At 42.8% G+C, this 19,933-nt stretch overlaps 1 protein-coding gene across 1 annotated transcript; it reads right to left on the bottom strand.

Moving 5' to 3' along the window:
• Positions 1-1,505: 1,505 nt before the first annotated feature.
• On the bottom strand, positions 1,506-5,009 carry LOC308309691 (protein transport protein Sec24B-like; the record flags this gene model as incomplete). Its single annotated transcript, XM_080755603.1, has 1 exon — positions 1,506-5,009. One exon carries the CDS (start codon positions 5,007-5,009, stop codon positions 1,506-1,508), a length of 3,504 nt encoding a protein of 1,167 aa, XP_080611729.1.
• Between the last annotated feature and the right edge of the window lie 14,924 nt (positions 5,010-19,933).

The raw sequence follows: 19,933 nt of genomic DNA, 5'->3' as shown, positions 1-19,933 counted from the left end.
CTAGAAAAACAAATCCATTACATGATGTTATGAACGTGGCCGTGAGGACGCAAACAAGTGCCACATGTCTTCACAATAACTATTGTGACACACAACCAGAGACACTTCCAATAACCTCCATGACCAAACAAAAAATAATAAGGCTTAAAAATACCTATGTATACTGGGTTTGTCGTATGTTAGCCCACAAGCCCTGGAAACAGATAAGTCTACAACTCAGGCTATAGTACTGGAGGCCAAATAGACAGAGTGATCGAGCTTTTCATAGCAGTATGTTATGATCAGAAGAAGGCCATGGGCAACTTCTATCTATATATATACATTCAATTATTAGGCCTATTGTTCATTTAAAGTTGTCTCTCCAAATATGGCCAACTCATCAATGGCACCGTTCACTTCACACTGGGCTCTGATCTTTTAAAACTAGCCAATTTACATCAACACAGTGGGAGCTTGTATATCAGCTATTTAAACTTTTTCTTTTGAGGGGCGCTAGCCCCTCCTACATCCAGCTTTATGTTACCATCCACAAACTGTCTTAAACAAACATTAAATTCCCATTGACAATGAATGGAGATTTTTACGTCATAGTGTCTGAGCAAATAGGCATATTGTTCTATTTTACATCATGATGTATGATGATAAGAGCACCCATCACTTCACACGGGTGTGATTTTTTTTAAAGATGGAGTGCTTTGATTTTTGTATTTTTTCCAGCTTTTCATGTGAGTATGAGGTGACAGTACTTCATTAGACCCCTTGGTGTGGTTATGTGCAATTATGTATTCTCTTTGTATTTAGGATTTCTTCCTGAAGGCTGAAACCTTGACAATCAAACGTGCCAATGAAAAAAACAGTGATGTAGTGAAATCACAATATCATCTCCCCCCTAACCCCTCCCCCTTTATCATACAACCACAGCTGTGGGTGCGTCTCCAGTTGAGGTGGATCGCCACCCACCAGGCAAACCAGGCATATCCTACTTAATGAACTGGTGGGCGTGTACACAAAAACATTTGAACAAATACTGTACACATTTTGGTAGAAAACTTCCTTCCTCATTATATAATAATAATACCTGATGATCATGTTTTAGGGTGGAAAAATTCATGGCACTCCATCTTTATATATAATAGTAAAAATGTCAAAAAGTTTAGGGATAAGGGTAAGGCAAGATACTGTAGGGCCATAGGTCCCTACAGGCCCTAGGGATGTGGCAGGCGGACTTATTGTGCGTGCCCCCTCACAACTGTGATTATGTCTTTCCCCACCCAGTCTCTGATTGGGCCAGCAGCTTCCTCTCAGGGCCAACACCTCTAGCCCATTCATATTTATTTCAATACCCCTGTTTGTTCAGAGTCCTTTCCTTCTTTGTTCCTGTCATCTTTTGCAACGATCTGCTTCTTATAGGCCATTATATTTTTCCAGAATCATTGCACTCACTATTTTCCTTCTGCACAGCCACCAAAGTGGCTTCCTTTGTTGATGGGGCTGTGTCCCTACTTCTACATTTTCTTCTGGATATGCTGGAGGAACTCAAGGTAAGAAAAGTCTTTCCCTGACCGCTCCTCCACCAGGTGTTGGAAGAACGTAGTCTTGGATGAAGCATCGTCCTTGATGACACAAATCATGGAGCTGAATGGTCTGTCGTCTTTCAGCCAGGCGAGGAACGCACGCACTCTCTTTGACAGAAGGGTGTCCAACTCCGGGATTTGGGTCATGTCAGCTGGAATAGAAGAGTGGTTGGGGCAGGCGAGAATGTCTCTGATGAACATCTCATTACAGCATTTACCAATCCACAGGTAAAACACGTTTCCACAGTCCATGAGGAAGGCCCCGTCTCGACTCAGCCTTTCAGCTGACAGGTGCAGCAGATGGGGCTGAGGAACCACTATGTCATCCAAATGGAGTGCCCCCTGGTCAGACATGTTGTCCAGGCGGTACAGGTCAGGGTGGACCATGCGCATCATCTGCTGCAGTGGCTTGGTTTTGAACTCACACATGGCAAAGACTCTCTCATCCAGCTGTGTGCTGGTGCCAATCTGCAGGGCTGTCTGTTTGAGGAGTGCAAGGATGTAGAGAGGAAAGAGGCTGAGGGCTGAGGGAGCAATGAGACCAGACTGCTGCATGTTGGAAATGGTGCCCTTGTAGGCACCTAGGAAATCCACCACTGCATTCACCAGGTCATCCCGCGCATCCAACAAACTAGATGACACCATCCGATCAATGGCCATGTTAGCCAGTAGATGGGTGATGGCTTGGACATCTGCTCCGGCGTACACATCACTCAGCTGGTTCACCACCGGCAGACAAAGTGTATGGACGCGGATACGCCTAGACCCTGTACTAGATGTATAGAGCAGTGCAGCCTGGAAGCAGACCTGTGAGTAGTCTGTCAGGCTATCCTCAATTGACAACTGGACAGCTATGGCAGCATCTGGGTTTAGATTGGCGAGCTCCAGTAGGTCAGGGGCTCGCACAAAGCAGTTCCCATGGAATGTATGGATAGATAAACCTCTAGTGCAACGTATTCTCATGACGGCCTCGAAGCCAATATTCCTGTTGAGGTAACGCTTCACATCTTTCTGGAATTTCTCTAGCTGGGCCGGGTTGTGGACGTGGTGAAATAATGGGTAGTAGAAGATACTGCCAGCAGAGTACTTAGACACACACGCCAGAGAAGCTAGGTCAGCATACTGGGAGCTGAGCAGGAAGAGATCCACTCCTATGTGTTGGGAAGAGAAATCCAGAGCCAACTTCTTATAGAAGTCTGAAGCTGGACCCAGGTGCTGATCACTCTTAGTGCTTGACCTCTGATTGGGGTGTTCTCGTGACTTTAACAGACCAGCCCCCAGTGTTGGCAGCTGGGTCTGGAACACAGACACTCGCCCCCCGGTGGGGCACATGAGTTTGTAGGCTGCCTGTAAGGCAGGGCCCAAAGCACTGTGGGTCTCCTCACTGTTAATGAACATAGATGGGAGGCAGTTCAACAGGTCCTTGACCAGCTCTTTGTTTTCCTTCAGATTGACCATTAGGCTGTCATGAGATGGAATGAACACATCATCAATGTCTGAGACCACCAGCATCTGTGGCTCTGACAGGCCCTCCTGGAGTTTGTAGAAGTGGATGGTGCTGTCAAACGTCAGGAATCCTACCTGTGTCCGTGTATCCCCAGGCAACTTATCTAGGTTTTCCAGTAATGATTCACAGAAATACTTCAGATAGCCCGTCTCCACGGCATTGTGCGACACGTCGAAAACAAACAGGTAGACTGCTGGTGGAGGGGGCCTTAATGTGTATGTGTCTGTGGAGGTAATATACTCAACAGTAGAGTTCTGGACCTCGGGTCTCTTGCTCAGTTCACCATACTCCTCTGAAACATTGTTTATCCTGTAGCAGAGGTTACACTTCCACCTGCGCAGGTCCAGGAAGATGGCAAAGGGATTCAAGTAAGTTCGGCAGGAGTGACAGCGGACTATGTTTTTTGTTGTGATCCCCGGTAACTGTTGGAGGTCTCTGAAGGGGTGGACAAGGAGTCCCAGTGGAAGTCTGGCCTTGTTGAGCAGTGCCTGGGTCTGGGGAACACTGGTCAGGGTGCACCTGAATGTCTGAGGGCTACAATTGGCCTTCTTGAGCTCAGGGCTGAGGTTGGGCTCAGGGGCCTCCAGGGGCCTGGAGGGCAGCAGGTTCCTCTCCTGCAGCAGGTTCACCTGCCTCAGGGCCTCTTGCCGCAGGTTAGGGATGGTCTGGGAATACTGCTGATAGCTAGACTGGCCATAGCAGCCTCCTTGGGAAAGCGAGGAGTCAACATCGGCGCCCTTCTGATGTTGCTGATAGGCCAGAGGAGGTTTGTAGTAACTGTAGGGCACGGCCTGGCTTGCAATGTCATTGGAGGGAGATATGGGGTCTCGGTAGCTGCCTCCCTCCAACGAATCATAGGTGTTAGGCATCTGAGAGGCTCTACCAATTGTAGGGGAGGAAGTATCAGTTTTATCATTCTTATCTGAGCTAAATGACGAAGGGGCTGCTGCCTGAGTCGAGGTACTGGCAGCAGTGCCTGACCTAGCTCCATTATTAGCAACATATCCGTACTGCACGCCTTGGTGGTGTCCTGACGAGGAATAGACAGAAGGAATGGTCCCCGAGTAGGGTCTGGCTCCATCTGGACCCATGCTGCTGTGATTCACCAGCCCTCCAAAGGGGTCATAGGCCACAGAGGCCTGGTGGCTTTGATCATAGAGTTGGTGACCTGACGTTAAGTCTGTGCTTGCCTGGCCATTCACTGCCATCGTCAATTGACCAGGAGGAGGTTCTATACTGTACGCAAACTGCACCGTTTTTGGGGTAGGGGCTGGGTGTAAGATGTTTCTCCCTGCAGGTTGCTGATGGAGGGGTGCATTCATTAGGGTGGGAACAGTGCTAGCAGCAATGGTCTTGGAAGACAATGTCCCAAACTGGCTGCTAACCGGAGCTGAGGGGCAGGAAACAATGGGATAGACAGGAGCGCCTGGACGGCTACACGGTGTTGTCACCAAACTGGGCTGCTGTGTGTGCTGTGTTTGGGGAGAATGGTATTGTTGCTGTCCATAGTAAGCTACTGGAGTGCCATAGGGGGCTGGCTGCTGTAATGACTGGAAGTTCGGTTGAGCGCTTTGTGTTGGTAGTGGATTTGTAGAAATAGGGTCATTGGCTGGGATGGTATGGGTGGGTAGGTCAAAGTTTGGGTGTCCTATATTGGGAGCAACATGGTGCTGAGGGAGGTAATGTTGCTGCTGCTTCTGTTGTTGTAGTTGAATGGAGTCAGTGACTGTGGGTTGAAACTGATCAGCCTCTACTGTGGTCCGTTCAGCTTGTGCTGTCTTAGTAGAGCTCTCACCACCCTTGCTAATGGAAATTGAGGGTAGTGCCTGTCTTGCTTTCTCCCATTCTGGGTAATCATTAACCTGGCCTCCATGTCCACAGGACAAGTTGTTAGCAGACGGTGGTGTGTTGGTCATGTTAGCCGCCATTTTTCACCACCAACCTTGTTAGATAACGTTAGAAGACTAATGTTTGCTTGGCTCTCTCTGCTGCAACAAGCAAGTGGTAAACAAGATGAAGTCTGTCAATTTAATACGAATAGCTTCTCTAAAAGACCTGACTGTACAAAACTACCAAAGACAAGGGTGAGTGGTTGTCTAGGAACAGGACCCACAACCAGTGTCCTCTTAAACTTAACCAACAATGTCTGGCCTGTGTGATCTAAAGGGTGGCATCGGATGACAGGCAGCAGAATAGTACAGTTCTGGATCCTGGTTGGTGTTCAAGGGGTACTGTTGGAACTTTATATACAATCTGGTGGGAATGTGATTGTCATCCTAATGACAAGTTCCGTCAGCCATGCCTAAATATGGAGTCCATGAGACCGCCAATATGAGAACCCATTCGGGGAAGAAAAATCATACTCGTGCGAAGTGAGGGGTGCCTTTGGGGGGCACCCACTGCGTCATATCGTAAAAGGTCCATAGACATAGACACACAAAGCCAGGCGTTGGAGGTGGCACTAGCCCCTCCAGCAGTACATGTTATTTTTAGGGGACCAAGCCCCGAAGAGCCTTATTGTATTTGCCCAGATTTCTCTTCTCCCTTCTACCAAAAACAGCCGTTCTGGCCTAACCGAAACTTGGCAATATGGTAGAGGGCTATGCCAAATGGTGAAGATGTGAAGCCCACGGCCATTGACCAAAGGGTGGCGCTATAGCACTCAATTGAAAATGCAAACTTTGAACAGGCATAGCTCATGAACCATTCGGCAATAAAACTTCGATACGCATATGCGTTTCCCCATGCTGAACAACTTTCAGTGCAGGGGCAACAACATCACACAGAGACTGCTTTTATCGCTGCTCCATGGAGAGCATACTAACGTACTGCATACAGTATGTGTGTTGAATACGCTCCAGAGGGTCATTAACACGGCATAAGGTGTGCCACACAAGTGGCAGAGGGAGAGAGATGTCATCAGACATTGTGGAAAGAACTTGAGCCTTCATTAGTATCAGCAGTAACACTTGTGAAGGAAGTAGGTGAAGTATCTTGGGGTCTGGGTCTGTGGAGAATATGACCTAATTCCTTATTGTATAGCTGTGTTGTTGAAATTAAGTTTGAGACCCAGGCAATGTCCATTTATTGGTCAAGGCTTCACTCAGTTACATACATTCATGTATACATCACCTTGCACCAATTGCAGGGGAGTAACTGATGACAATTAGGAGAATGAACACAGCTGATCAACAAAGTCAAAGAGTGCACTGCTGGGACCATGACTGTATTTGTACTATTTATACTACAATTTCTTGGCTTGCAGCGAGCCCACATTGTTTCTTCAGGAACAATAATTTCTTGTTATTATTTTTGCTTTAATTTGTATTTTTAGTTGTAGCTACATTTGTATTGTATTTGCTTTGTTCATGACCCCAGCCCTAGAGGCTCTTTCATCGTCTCTCTAAATGATACGTAGCTTGCGTCAGATATACTCGAGGGGTTTCATGCTGTGCTCAAGGGCACATACATAATCAAGGGGTTAATATGCTGCATTACTATGTGGGTGTATTCAGTGTGTGCAAGACCCAAATGTCATTCGCTGATGTGGCAGTCAGCTGACAAATTGGGCAGGGTATTTAAGATCACTAGACTGCATGCTTCTTCCTGCCTTCCTTCTGCATATGGTTCCATGGGGGGTTGTTATTGTATATCGATCTCCCTGCTCTTAATGTTTAATGATGGTGTTTAATTGTGCCGAGCAGGGAGAAAAATGTAGCAGAGCCGAACGCCAAGATAAAATATTTTATGCAGTGCGAGTGTGCACTGCATAAAATATTTTATCTTGGCGTTCGGCTATAATAAATATAATAAATAATATAATATAATATATTATAATAAATATTGGTTAAATCTATTCGTGAGTTATCTGACTGAATAATAAACAAACATAGTGTGAATAATATGGAATTGGTTTCTTGTGCGACAACAGGTATGCAGACACACCAGCTAATGCTGGAGGAGTAGCAGCCCTGAGCCCTGGCTGAAACACGAGCGTCATAACCATGCATGGCTAGCCTACTGGAGGGGTGTTGCTCACACAAGGTTAGTAGAGCATATCCCTTTTAACATAAATGAAACGAAACACAAACTTACACATAACTCTGGTTAATCTTCCTCCATTGGTTACTTAACATTTTGGCTCTATAGTCATAACGGCAAGCAATCAATCATCCTATTGTAGCGACTGCTTCTTCCCAATGATTTCATTTAAACCATTTTAAAAGTATGAGCCTCGATCGGCAGTTAGGCCTACAGTTTGAACTCCAAACAAAACCTGATCAACATATTTCTTGCTGTAGGTGGTTTATTAATAAAAGATCACAAACATGTGAAGTGAGGGGAGCTCGCATCATCATGGATCATCTCATACTGGCCAATCAGAATGCCTGTTGCCACAAATTTAAGTCATATTTGGCGGACATTTGACCTAATTTCTCCTTTCAAGAGTCGCGATCTCCGGTTTACTTCCCGTATCTGTGTGACGTTGGCACACACCTTTTTAGGAGACAGGAAGCAGGTTGGATCTATTCATTTCCAATGGGAGAATGAACGCGATCGGGTCACACAATATTGGACCTTATCATAATATTGGATATTATGATGTGAAATGAATGGACATAAAATGTGTGTTCCAATGCTTAAAGAAAGGAAGAGGAGCAAGTACTCATTCAGTTGAGTAGTTCAAACTAAGTAATAAAGTGGCGGGTGCACGGTTCAAGTAGATACAGTCCATGGAAAAGAATACCAGCACTCACTTGTTTATTTTTTTCCTTCCTCAGCGTAAATCTAACGCTAACCCTCGAGATTTACGCTGAGGAAGGCCTCCGGGCCGAAACGTCCGTATGTTGCTTGCTGCTGGGGGAATTTGAAAATTAAAATTAAAAAAAATAAACACTACTGGATATAACGTGAGTGCTGGTATTTTTTTCAATGGGTTGTTCCAATGCTTAATAATATAATTTTCCATAACTGTCTTGGTTGATGGGGGCTGATTTGGCAATCATGACATTTGCTATGTAGTAATCAGTGCAGAGTTCACAATTCACTTTCACAATCGGGTCATTCACAACACCTAAATGCTTTTCTATATAAAGACAAGTTTGATTGACTATTTCACAATGCTAAAACTGTGTGCAGCAGTAGGCTGTAATAATAAAAGATCTGTCAGGGGAGAAGCAAACCACACCTACTTCGGAGATCATTTGTAGGATTTGAGTACCATTTTGCCATAGTGTCTCCATCCGGGATCGACTATATCCATTATATTAAAAATCTTTGGTGTTGACTCAATGAAAGGAAACTACAAGCGCTGTCAAGTGAGGTCAACTACAGTGCTTCAGTCCTATTGGTTGGTGCCCCGGACAAGGTTCCCCAATGTTGAACCATGTACATGGCACGGAAATAGCTACTTATGTACCAAACTAATTTTCTCTTGTGTACAAATCTTTCTGTGTGGAGTTTGCATGTTCTCCCTGTGTCCCCTAACATAACATGCAGTAATCCTGGTATCTCAACTACCTCCCCCTGGCCAGCCGGGGCGCCTGATGGAGGGGGAAAGGAACTGGTCAGAATAACGAGTTCCTTGCACTCGCTACGTCCGGCCGGGGAACTCCCCCCTGTCAGGTGAAAAGAAGCAGTTTGGACTCCTCATGCATAGAAGGAAGCATGAGGTTAGTCTGCTGCCCTCCCCAGGTTGGCAGAGGAAGTGTAGCACCCAGGATTACAAAACAATACAAATCTTTAACAACCCTGGAAACTTGACCCTCTCAAATGAAGGCATGCATATGCTTGTGTTCGTGTGCACATAATATGATATGAGCATGTGTGCACGTTTCCATCATGGAAGCATGCACACATGCTATGCTGCTGGTAGTGAATGTATGTGTGTTTGCGGTGAGTCTCCTCTCTAAATCTGCCATGCAATGGTTGTGTATGATGTGTCATTGACATTGCAGACTATTAGGTACATGAAGAGAGGGATGGCTGTCTTCTCTTATTCCCCACAGCTCATCTAAACTTAGACCTGATGGCAAAGATTAGACCTTCTCTCTTACATGGAAGGATTCTGTGGTTGGATTCAAGATTTTTAAGACATGACGTTGAGTGAAAAGCATGTAAAGAACCCATTTAGCACAAGAGAACAAAGTACCAGTGGTTCTTCTAGTGCTTACAATGTATAATGCCACACACATAATGTACATGTGGCCTGGTCATGATTTGTAACTGCATAGGTGCTTTGCTGGGGTATTTAGGGACATTATACTGTGTATACAGTATGCCAATTATGCAAATTCCAGATATAGGTTTCTACTGAAATGAAGTCAAGGGATCACATGTGGGGGATGTCTATTTAGATTATTACTTGCGCAAGCAGAGTGCGCAAATATTGTGGTCGTTCTGGTACGAATGCATGTGTATGCTATAGGTATTGATGGTGACGTAATTAAGATATGTATCAAAAACGGGTTATAACTGGCTTTTGATGGTGACGTAATAAATATAGGTTTCAGATTACATACATGTATACAGACATTACCTTTAATTTACCCGACACTGAAACATATCCTAATTACGTCACCACCGACAGCCAGTTATAACCCGACATTGAAACGTATCTTAATTACGTCACTATCAACATCAGTATATATACCTACCAAGCATACGCACATAAAAAATCCAGCCGACCACAGTATAGTACTTTCAACTTACAACTTACATACATGTATACATACATACAGTACGTTACCTGGCTGTTACCCAACCAATATTGAAACATATCGTAATTACGTCACCATTGACAGCCAGTTCTAACCCGACTTTAGTATTTAATTTCAATGTTTTACAGAGAGGCTGAGATTTGAAAGTTCGTAGCGGTTGACACTTGACAGTACTTGCACTCTCCTGTACAACGTGCATGAAGTAGGCACTCGACAGAGTGCAGTTCTAGTTATAATTGTAATTATTCATCATAATAATAATTGTATACAGGTGTGGAGGGGTTTGTGCAGAATAAAGGAAATCTTGAGTTGAGTAAATATGTAGAAGAAGATGACAAAGTCAGATGGATGTCATGGGACCCATTGGCACATTCACACTTTCACTGTGCAGTGGGGAGCAGGGTTCTATTCTAATTTCTATTCATTATTTCTTGATAAACGGTTGTATGATCTTAGAACACTTATATTCACACCCTCTCATTGAGAATTGAATTGTCTCACTTGGTGATCAGGATGCATATCTATTAAAAAGATAAACAAGACAACATTTACCAAAAGTTAAACTAGACATTCAAAAACCACAGCAACTGTTGTCTAACATCAGACTCTGGCACGGTCTGAAATCTCACCTTCAGACTCCACCTCTCCTCTAGCACTCCTATCTTGTATCCCTTTAACATTTTTGCCAGGTGCTTGAAAAGTGCCTAGACTACATTTGCTACCTCTAGTATCTGCATCTCCCGCTTGTTCGTCACGCCTCCACTGACCTCATCAAACCCTGGATAGCTCATCATAACAATGATCCAGTCTTCTCCATGTATAGTATACATGGAGAAGACTGGATCATCACCTATATCTGTATATATGGAGCTGACCTGTTTTGACATTCCATATGTTGATCCCTCCCCAACCGTCCTTCCTCTTCGATGTCTCCCTTTTGACTGATACATGTCCATTCAAACTCTAGACGGGCGAAAACTAGAGTTCTCAACAGGCCCAAAAATTAAGGCCCGGCCCTACCTGGGCCCTCATCAAACCCTGTACACTCAAGACACTCCCCCCACTGCCACCCTTAGATCTCCATATATGACCTGTTATGACATTCCATATGTTGGTCTGACCTCAGGAAGTCAAGATCGGCCTCATAGCTGGGTCTGAGCTGGGCAGGTCAGTTCTGTGTAGGAGCTGTAGTATGCAGGAACAAATGTTTTCTGAAAATCGCTGTGCTTCTTCCGTCTGACACCCATTTATGTGTTTGTGTCTGTGCTCCCTTGTCAGAACTGGCCCGGGAGCTCCAGTTTGGTGTGGACGACATCAACAGGATCCGTGTGGAGAACCCCAACTCCCTGCTGGATCAGAGCTCTGCCCTGCTCAACCTGTGGGCCAGCAGAGAGGGCAAGAGGGCCAAGAGTAAGTCTGACACCAATTTCACTGTGGAGAAACCCGATATCAGATCTGAAAGACCTGCTGACTCTGTGATGTATAGTGGATGTGTTGTCTGTTGTTTAATTATTAGGATGGTGGAAAGGGACAGGGGGATGAAGGGTGGGTAAAGGGAGAAGGGTCCATGGGGGATGTTGAGTGTTGGTGTTGATTTTGTATTGCTTGATATGGAAACTCGATTCTATGTGAAAAGTACATTCAAATACGACAATTCTGTTCTATCTGCTCTCATTAAAAGTGTTACAGAGCAGTGATGTATCCCATGCATGTGACAAGATGCAGTCAGAGAATGGCATATACCTCTGTGTTTACACTGTGTGTGTGTGTGTGTGTGTGTGTGTGTGTGTGTGTGTGTGTGTGTGTGCGTGTGCGTCTCTCGCAGTGGAGAGTCTCTGTGGGGCTCTGAGGAACATTGAACGTTCAGACATTGTGAGTTCTCTGGAGGCTCCTCAGACGGTGCCTGGTTCCTCAGAGGAGGGCGCCTGTCGACTGTCCACCTTGTCCGGCGACTCTTCCCTGCTCTCCATCAATGGTAAGACACATGAACACACACACGCTTTAGTCTGCAATAATAATAATAAACGATCAGCAGCACCGTTTCTAATAAAATAAAGACAGATCAGCTAAGATAGGTTACGATCAAATATGTTAACATTGGATACGTTGAGACTTAACTTAGTAGAGTGGTTTCATTAGGCAATTACAGCTCAACTAGAATAAAACAAAGGGCAGAATATTTTAACAACTTACTGGTGCAGGGGTAAAGTACATGCCTGGTATACTTCAAGCCAGTTAGCCTGGTGTCTAGCCTGGTGTCCAGCCTGGTGTCCAGCCTGATTCCCTGCCAGTTAGCCTGGTGTCCAGCCTGATTCGCTGCCAGTTAGCCTGGTGTCCAGCCTGATTCGCTGCCAGGTAGCCTGGTGTCCAGCCTGATTCGCTGCCAGGTAGCCTGGTGTCCAGCCTGATTCGCTGCCAGTTAGCCTGGTGTCCAGCCTGATTTTACCGTAGTAGGTTTTACTCTCAAGAAACCCTGTACACTACAAGGCATGCTCCACTTGGCCAGTAGGCCTACAGAATTCATTCCATATGTTGATCTGACCCTCCATGCCAAAGCACCAGTGCTCGCCCGTCAGTCTGCCGTCACCCAGTTGGATAAAGGGGCGAGGTTTCTTCTCGCCCTCAGGGTGTCTTATTGGCCGGTGCTGTGTTATTTAAACGTTTGTACCTGCCGGATTTATCAAACCACTGACGATTATTGGGCTGTGTTTGGCAGTATACGACTATTTCATAAATCACCTGAGCCCTGTTGTGAGATGGTTCCAGCGGTTGGTTCTGTCATTCTGTGCAGTCCTACGTTCCATTAATAAATTGGACTGTGGCTGGAGGTTTCCTTCAGGTACAGAGGGGTGCATGTCCGTGGATGTCTTGGAAGTTTGTATGACTATGACACCATAATTATGGGTTCTGTATTCACTGTATTCTACTCACCATGTGTTCCCTCCTGACTGGTCTTGATAGGAAGGCAGAAAGATCTGTAACTGAATCACACATTTTGAACTTATTTTTGTAGCAAACCAGCTCAGTGGCCTTGAGGTTAGAAGCAATGCCTCCCTGCTTAGCACTCGGCATCAACGGTTTAATAGGGGGTAAGTCCCCGGGGCGGGACATACTAGCATCACATCCAGGGGGTATACTTGTATCAAGTTGCCTCATGCTATTGTCTTTATTCAGAACACAGCCATCTTGCCAGCAAGGTGCTAGTACTACCTATAGGTTCTACTTCCCATAGACAGCCCATACATCCAAACAGAAAAGTCTTCTCTATTATATTAAACAACGTCAAAATCACAAACATGGCAGGTGTAGGGTAAGCTTGAATTATCCTCTTTCTATCTGCAAAGTGTTTGTTTCATAAAAATCCACCCACGCGGCAGAATGCTGCGTTGGCCAAATTCCCGGAAAAGCTTGCCCCAGCGGCATTCTGCCACGTGGGTGGAGCTTCATTTCCATCCACCAGCTGTCTAAAAAACAGGAAGAGACGCCGGCAGACAGCGGCTTTTGGCCGCGCATGGAAGCTCAGGTGTGCCTGCGCTGAATGTGATACACATGGCTCCAATTAACTGCAGCGAACAATGAGGCATACTGTGTATATATATATATATATATATATGGCGTTGCATTGGCTACAACACATATGAAGCGCGTGTAGGACTGTGACAAAGAGAGCATACCAAGTCCCCAAGGGTCTTATGTTCCACTAGCCTCGGAGACCACAGGCGTTTTAATGTTCCACAGGTCCTATATGTTCACAGTTCCCAGGGTCAGGTTTTCCCCAGGTCCTGTTTGTATTCTGTTAAACCCTACTGTACTGTATATAGGGCTCTATACTAGGCAGTAGGCACCTTCCTGTTTTTCGCTACACACTAAATAATTTTGCTGAAAATAGAGTGAAACAGGTGATAACCTATTACATCATTGCAGGCACTTACTAGTGCAGGCCTGCCTCATGAGGCTCAAGGCCTTGCCTGCCTTACTGTCAAATGATGCAAAAAATCACAGCGATGGGAGAGTGGTTTATGTAAATCTGGGTAACATACCGGTAGTACCCTAGCTGGGAACATATTTTTGTCATGTTCCCAGAACCCTGGGGAATATATTACCCTGGAAACATTGTAATAGGACCCTGACGACATAGAGATGATGCCCAAACAACTATATTTGATAACTAAATTAAAGAGTTGTTCTGACATACTTGAATCAGCAAAGAAAAGAAAGGGTCGGTGTCTTCAATATTGTTGTCATAGTTATATGTGAACTTTGTTGTGGATAGGAAGGTTAGGATATTCTATTGCACTAAAGAACACAAAGCCAATGTGGTGTGGGTGATGGCAGGTGATGGCTGATTTAATATATACCTTTATTGAAAGGATAAGCCCCTTGAGATGTCTCATCTCATTTTAGAGGGGGTCCTCAGCAGTCACACCTGGCCTGAGTCAGATTAATTAGACCCCGAGCTAAGTGTGACTACTGACTACACACCAGTTGTGCATTTTGATCTCGATACACACAGGATAAATCAGCCATCCCCACACACTCTCATGACAGTACATCTGCCCTTGCTTGTATCATCTTGCCCACTCTCTCAAAATAATCTATTCTACACAGTATACAGGGATATGTTGGAGGAACTCCCATCAAAGCCACAGAGGTGGTCTATAGAGTATAGAGTTCAACTACGTCCCGCCCCCTTTGAGGGCACCGGAAAAGAGAATTTCCCATTCATTTTTTCCATGGACGTTTCAGAAAGTATTTATGTAAATACCTTTAAGTCTCGGACAAAGCCAACTCGGCAAAATCATGACAATAAACAAAAATAATTGGGCCGAACAAATAATTAGAAGGAAAAAAAGGGCAGGGTACAACCTTAGGGTACAACCCTTTTTTTTTTAGTCTTTGTTTTTCAACATTGTGTTTACTGTCATGGTTTGTCAGGAGCCGAGTTGGCTTTGTCCAAGGTTTAATGGTCTTTAATAAATACTTTCTGAAACGTCTATGGAAAAATGAATGGGAAATTCGTTCCGGTGTCCTCGTCGTTTTGAAAGGGGACTGCGATGCTCTATAATCCACAATAAAACATTTGCTTGAAGTGTATGGAAAAAGCAGTGCTTGGAGATAATTTGAATAATTCAGGAAGTCAGGAATTAGCTGCTGAGGTTTCAGGGATATTTATCTTAGTCCGGCAGCCAACATGCTTCTTTTTTTAAAGTTGGAAAATTGTTATATAGTCTTTTTTTATTGTCTATATAGCATACATTCATGAATCCAGTTGCTGACCGGCTATCGGTATTGAGCAATTTATTTTATAGGGGTTTATATGTGATCATGAATGAACCATATATAAGGAAAATTTCATTATGCTTTATGTAGCATGTGACATGTCAAACTAAGGGTTTTTCATGATTCTGAATCCATTCCAAGCATTAGTATTGCACAAATAAACACTCTTTGGGCTAAAAACAACCATGGACGTTTTTAGCCCTGTGTTTTTTGTGCAAAACTAACGAAATGTTGACATTTTTGCCTTATATGGTTGTTAATGGTATGGTCTGGTCACATATAAACCCCTATAAAAGAAATTGCTCAATGCTGACAGCCGGTCAGCAAGTGGATTCATGGATGTATATGTATATAGACAATATTTTAGGTCAATAAAAAAAATACCAAATTTCCCACTGTTCTGTTCAAACAGAAAAAAAAGACAGACAATACTTGAAGTCCCCACAGTATACACAAAAAAAACATCCTATCAGCGAGGCAGTTATGATTGTATGCTAGAATCCCAAAATACCCACTTAAACTTAAAGATCAGGGAATATTTGTGAAAAAGAGATAGAGGCTTAAAGATCAGGGAATATTTGTGAAAAAGAGATAGAGGCTAACATGAATCTTGAATTTTCACATTTGTCTTGACCTGCTATGTCAGTGGTCTCATCAATGTCGGCAAATTTACATATTTTTTAATAACTTAAACTTTCTATAACATGGTGATGATATGAATCAGCAACAGTTTCCTGTTAGACTCCTTGCCAACAAAATATTCACCTTTATAGCTCCAAGCCAGTGTTTTCTGACTGACTGTGATTGGGGTTGACAGCTGCAGAAACAAAGGATGTGTGTGATTGCCAGAAAGATATATCAGTGACCTACCAAACAATGTAACTTGAGGAGTGAGTGATATACTGAGCATTGTGTGCTGCACCTTCTCACAAGATCAGAGTCCAATCCCTTCCTCCTTGTTTTCCACCTGTAAATCAGGCAGTCACACTGAGACACATGACATTTGCATTCCACAACTTTTTGTTACCTTCCGGCTCCACACTTTTCTTTGGCTAGCTATCCAATAAGTGTCACCTTCCGGCATCACTCTTTTCTTTGGCTAGCTAGCTAAAAGTGTCACCTTCCAGGTGTCACTCTTTTCTTTGGCTAGAATAGATCTACTTATATAAATGAACTCTGAGTATTCTGAGCACCAATTGCATGGTGCACATGCCACATTACCCATGTGTGTATGCTCTGTTAAACCAATTAGTGTTCCTCTTGTGTACAAATTCAAATGTTGGGTAGGCCTATCTCAAATTCACAATAGCCTACCGTCTCAATTAGGTTCAACATTAGTTTTGGTGGCCTGATTATGATCTTTAACTTTTAACAGTGCTTTCATGATTGAGACGTGATATCGGTGTTCATCGGAAATGATTGAATCCACTCAAAACACTATAGATTAAATGTGACTTTAGATTAAATGTGAATTAATGCCGTAGGGACATTTTTGTTATTGGATTATTTTTATTTACTTCTACACTTTGTATTTCCCATTGAGCTGTCATAATTTCAATGGTGCTGTTTAACCCATTTAGGCCTGACGTCGAAATATAAATCATGATAGTTTTCTGAAAAACCTGTGTTTCTATGTCAGTGGTGCTAAACCTTTTTCATGTCAAGGAGTCCCAGAATGATATGTATTTGGCAGCCGAACCCCGTGTGTGTGTGTGTGTGTGTGTGTGTGTGTGTGTGTGTGTGTGTGTGTGTGTGAAAACATATTCCATATTCCAACCATTCCTCCGCTTGTGTAGTGGCAACTATCAATGTATAACTATCAACTCAACAACTTGAGGACAGTCCAATTTAGTGAAAATGAGGAAGTGAATTAAATGAAAAGAATTAGGAATTGCAATAAATGAATCGTGCACTACTTTGTTTTGGCACTAGAGTGCGCTGTCATCTCATATAATGCCATGGTTATATTGACATGCATTCCCTGTTTGTGCAATTCACTCAAACCTGTTTTACAGATTCCCATAAGGGGGCGCAATGGTACAGTAGTTGACTGGGTAGCCTAATGTTTGACATCTGTATTGCATGCCTCTCAACTTTACTCGATTTCCTGTCACTTTTTGTTCTAAATAAAGATTATGATTTGACGCGAGAAAAAAGACAATTCCGGAACTATGTTATCAGTGGCCGGTTTAGAGCTGCATTTATCATTGATTTGACTAATTAAGGACCCAAGCCAAAAAATGCTATTATATAAAAGGATTCATAATAATAATACATGAATAGAACCTGATCCCGCGATAAATTGGAGCCCATGCGGTCAAACTTTGAGACAAAACATGTTTTTTAAGAAAAAAATTAGTTTGCAACCAAATAAGCCCTGAATGGTCCATTTGCAGACCCATAAGGGTCCATTTGGATTTTGGACCCCTGGTGATCCCTGGACCCGCCGTTGAGATTTGTTTTATTTAGGAAATACCTTTTTAAGTGCATAAACATTTGTCCGAAACGCCCAGAACAATAACTAAGTTGTAGGCCTACAGAAAATAGTCATAAATGTTCATTACAATACAAAAAGTATATGTGTTGAATAGAATATTATTGAAATCAGTATGTTGTATGTTGAAATAGTTTTATCACATGTGTGCTTATGCAAACATGTGCAGTGTGTGCAGTGTGTGTGTGTGTGTGTGTGTGGGGGTTATTTGATGATGACACTGTGCTTTTACATGCAAACATGTGCTTATAACGTGTGTGTGTGTGTGTGTGTGTGTGTGTGTGTGTGTGTGTGTGTGTGTGTGTGTGTGTGTGTGTGTGTGTGTGTGTGTGTGTGTGTGTGTGTGTGTGTGTGTGTGTGTGTGTGTGTGTGTGTGTGTGTGTGTGTGTGTGTGTGCGTGAGAGAGATATGCTTAATCAAATTGATCTACATTATTTTGTCTCCGCACACAAGTGAGACTCATCGATCAACAATGTCATAGTTATGCTCATCTGCAGGCCACCAGGCTTTCTGGAAGTTTATCTTGGAAACAATGCTTATATTATTTGCAGTCCCAAGATTCAAGATTTATTTTGTCGTATACGCAAGGGGAAACATGCATGCTTTAGAGATACAGTACAGTACTGTAGTACAACACGTCAAACTTCAAAGAGACAATAATCGAATTAAACAGAAAAGTGGGGTCTGAGGACCCCCAGGGGTCCTTTAATGGGTTCCAAGGGGTCCCCAGCAAAATGAGTTGGTATAACAATGAACCTATTCAAAAATAGCTAGTCTGCAAGCTCATGACAGCAACGCACTGTGAGCTTGTAGAGCTGCTGTTTTTTAATGTGTTAAAAAAAATCTTGGAAAAGTGTTTCACATTTTTGACATTTTTAAACACAACTCTTCTCTCAGGGGAGAGAAGATCCCCAGCACAAAAAAAATCAGAAGGGCCAAATACATATTTTGGCGTCCTTGACATGAAAAGTTTTTAGACTATATGCTGATCTATAATAAAACACACATAAAGTAAGTTCCATCACCTTGCTCAGATGGCAACATCTCTTCAAGATGCAGTTTACAATGTGATGTTCCTACAGTCAGTGTTACAATGAGAGTGCCTTCATAGAAATATGCAGTTATTTAGTTGACATGACTAACTGCATGTGACAGTGTTAAAAAATAAATGTTGAAACTCCTTGCAAAACTTTCAGGGAAGATGGAGGGAGTGTGCTCCCGATGTAATGAAATATATGTATTTTCTTTGTTTTTGTTATTTGGAGACATAAAAAAACAGGATGGGTATTTTAATCAAACTATTCAGTGTTTTGATATGTATATCATTATTTATTATACTATTATTATTATAATTATTATTCTTAATATAGGCTATACAAGTATAGGTATAGCTATATTTTATTTAGTAAACATGAATGAGATATAATATATACATTCAAATATGAATTCAAATATGCCCTGAGCGGACCAGAAGATATAGGCTATACTTCAAAGGAATCAAAGCCTATTCCATGCGCTATATTGTGCAAGAATAGAACCACGTTTATTTGTCATTTTCAGTTCATTTATTTTATTTTATTTACGGAATTACTACTACTACTACTATACTAATACATGTAAATATAAATACTAGCAAATGTAGACTAATAGTTATTTGAGCTCTTATGCCATCTATACTTGATATTACTCAACAAGACTAATTTGGTTTAAAAAATTGACTAGTTAGTTCATTGATTAATTAAAAAATACATGTAACTATATGTATTTTATTTTGCTATACCTATTTTTGTCTACTCCCTTTTTGTGAAATGTAGTAGGCCTGTCTGTATAGCAAACACTAGCTTTGACACTCCTTTTGACTTTTTTGCTTATTTTTAAGACACTCCTTTTGACTTGTATTGCTTATTTGTAAGTGTCATCAAATTAAAATAAGCTAAATTCAAATGAACCACTAAGCTTTTGAAAAATAAATATAGCTAAATGTTGACTGAAAATATGGACATTTAACCTAGATTAATTGGTTTTGAAATGCGAGTAGTCTATAGGATAATGCTGCGTTAGAGTTCTGAATATAAAGGACCTATATATCCTACTGTAAGCATGTGACTGAGTCGGGCTTTTCTTGGCAAGTTAAAGTAAAGTGAAATAATACAAGTGTTGTAATGTAATCTGGTGAAGGACGGACAGTGAGAGAAGGGCAGCAGAAACGGCCACTGGGTGGTGCAACAGACTCATGGCATGCATTCAGAGCGAGGATATACTGTAGTGGTCACTGCAGTCAGTAGGCCTACTAGGCTACTAGACAGTTGGCAAATACCTAATGGACTCTTCCAACCCTCCTCCCATTTTAGACACATGG

The sequence above is a fragment of the Protomyctophum bolini genome (assembly GCF_963924005.1).
Source record: "Protomyctophum bolini genome assembly, chromosome: 22".
NCBI lineage: Eukaryota > Metazoa > Chordata > Actinopteri > Myctophiformes > Myctophidae > Protomyctophum > Protomyctophum bolini.
This window is presented reverse-complemented; position numbering and strand designations above follow the sequence as displayed.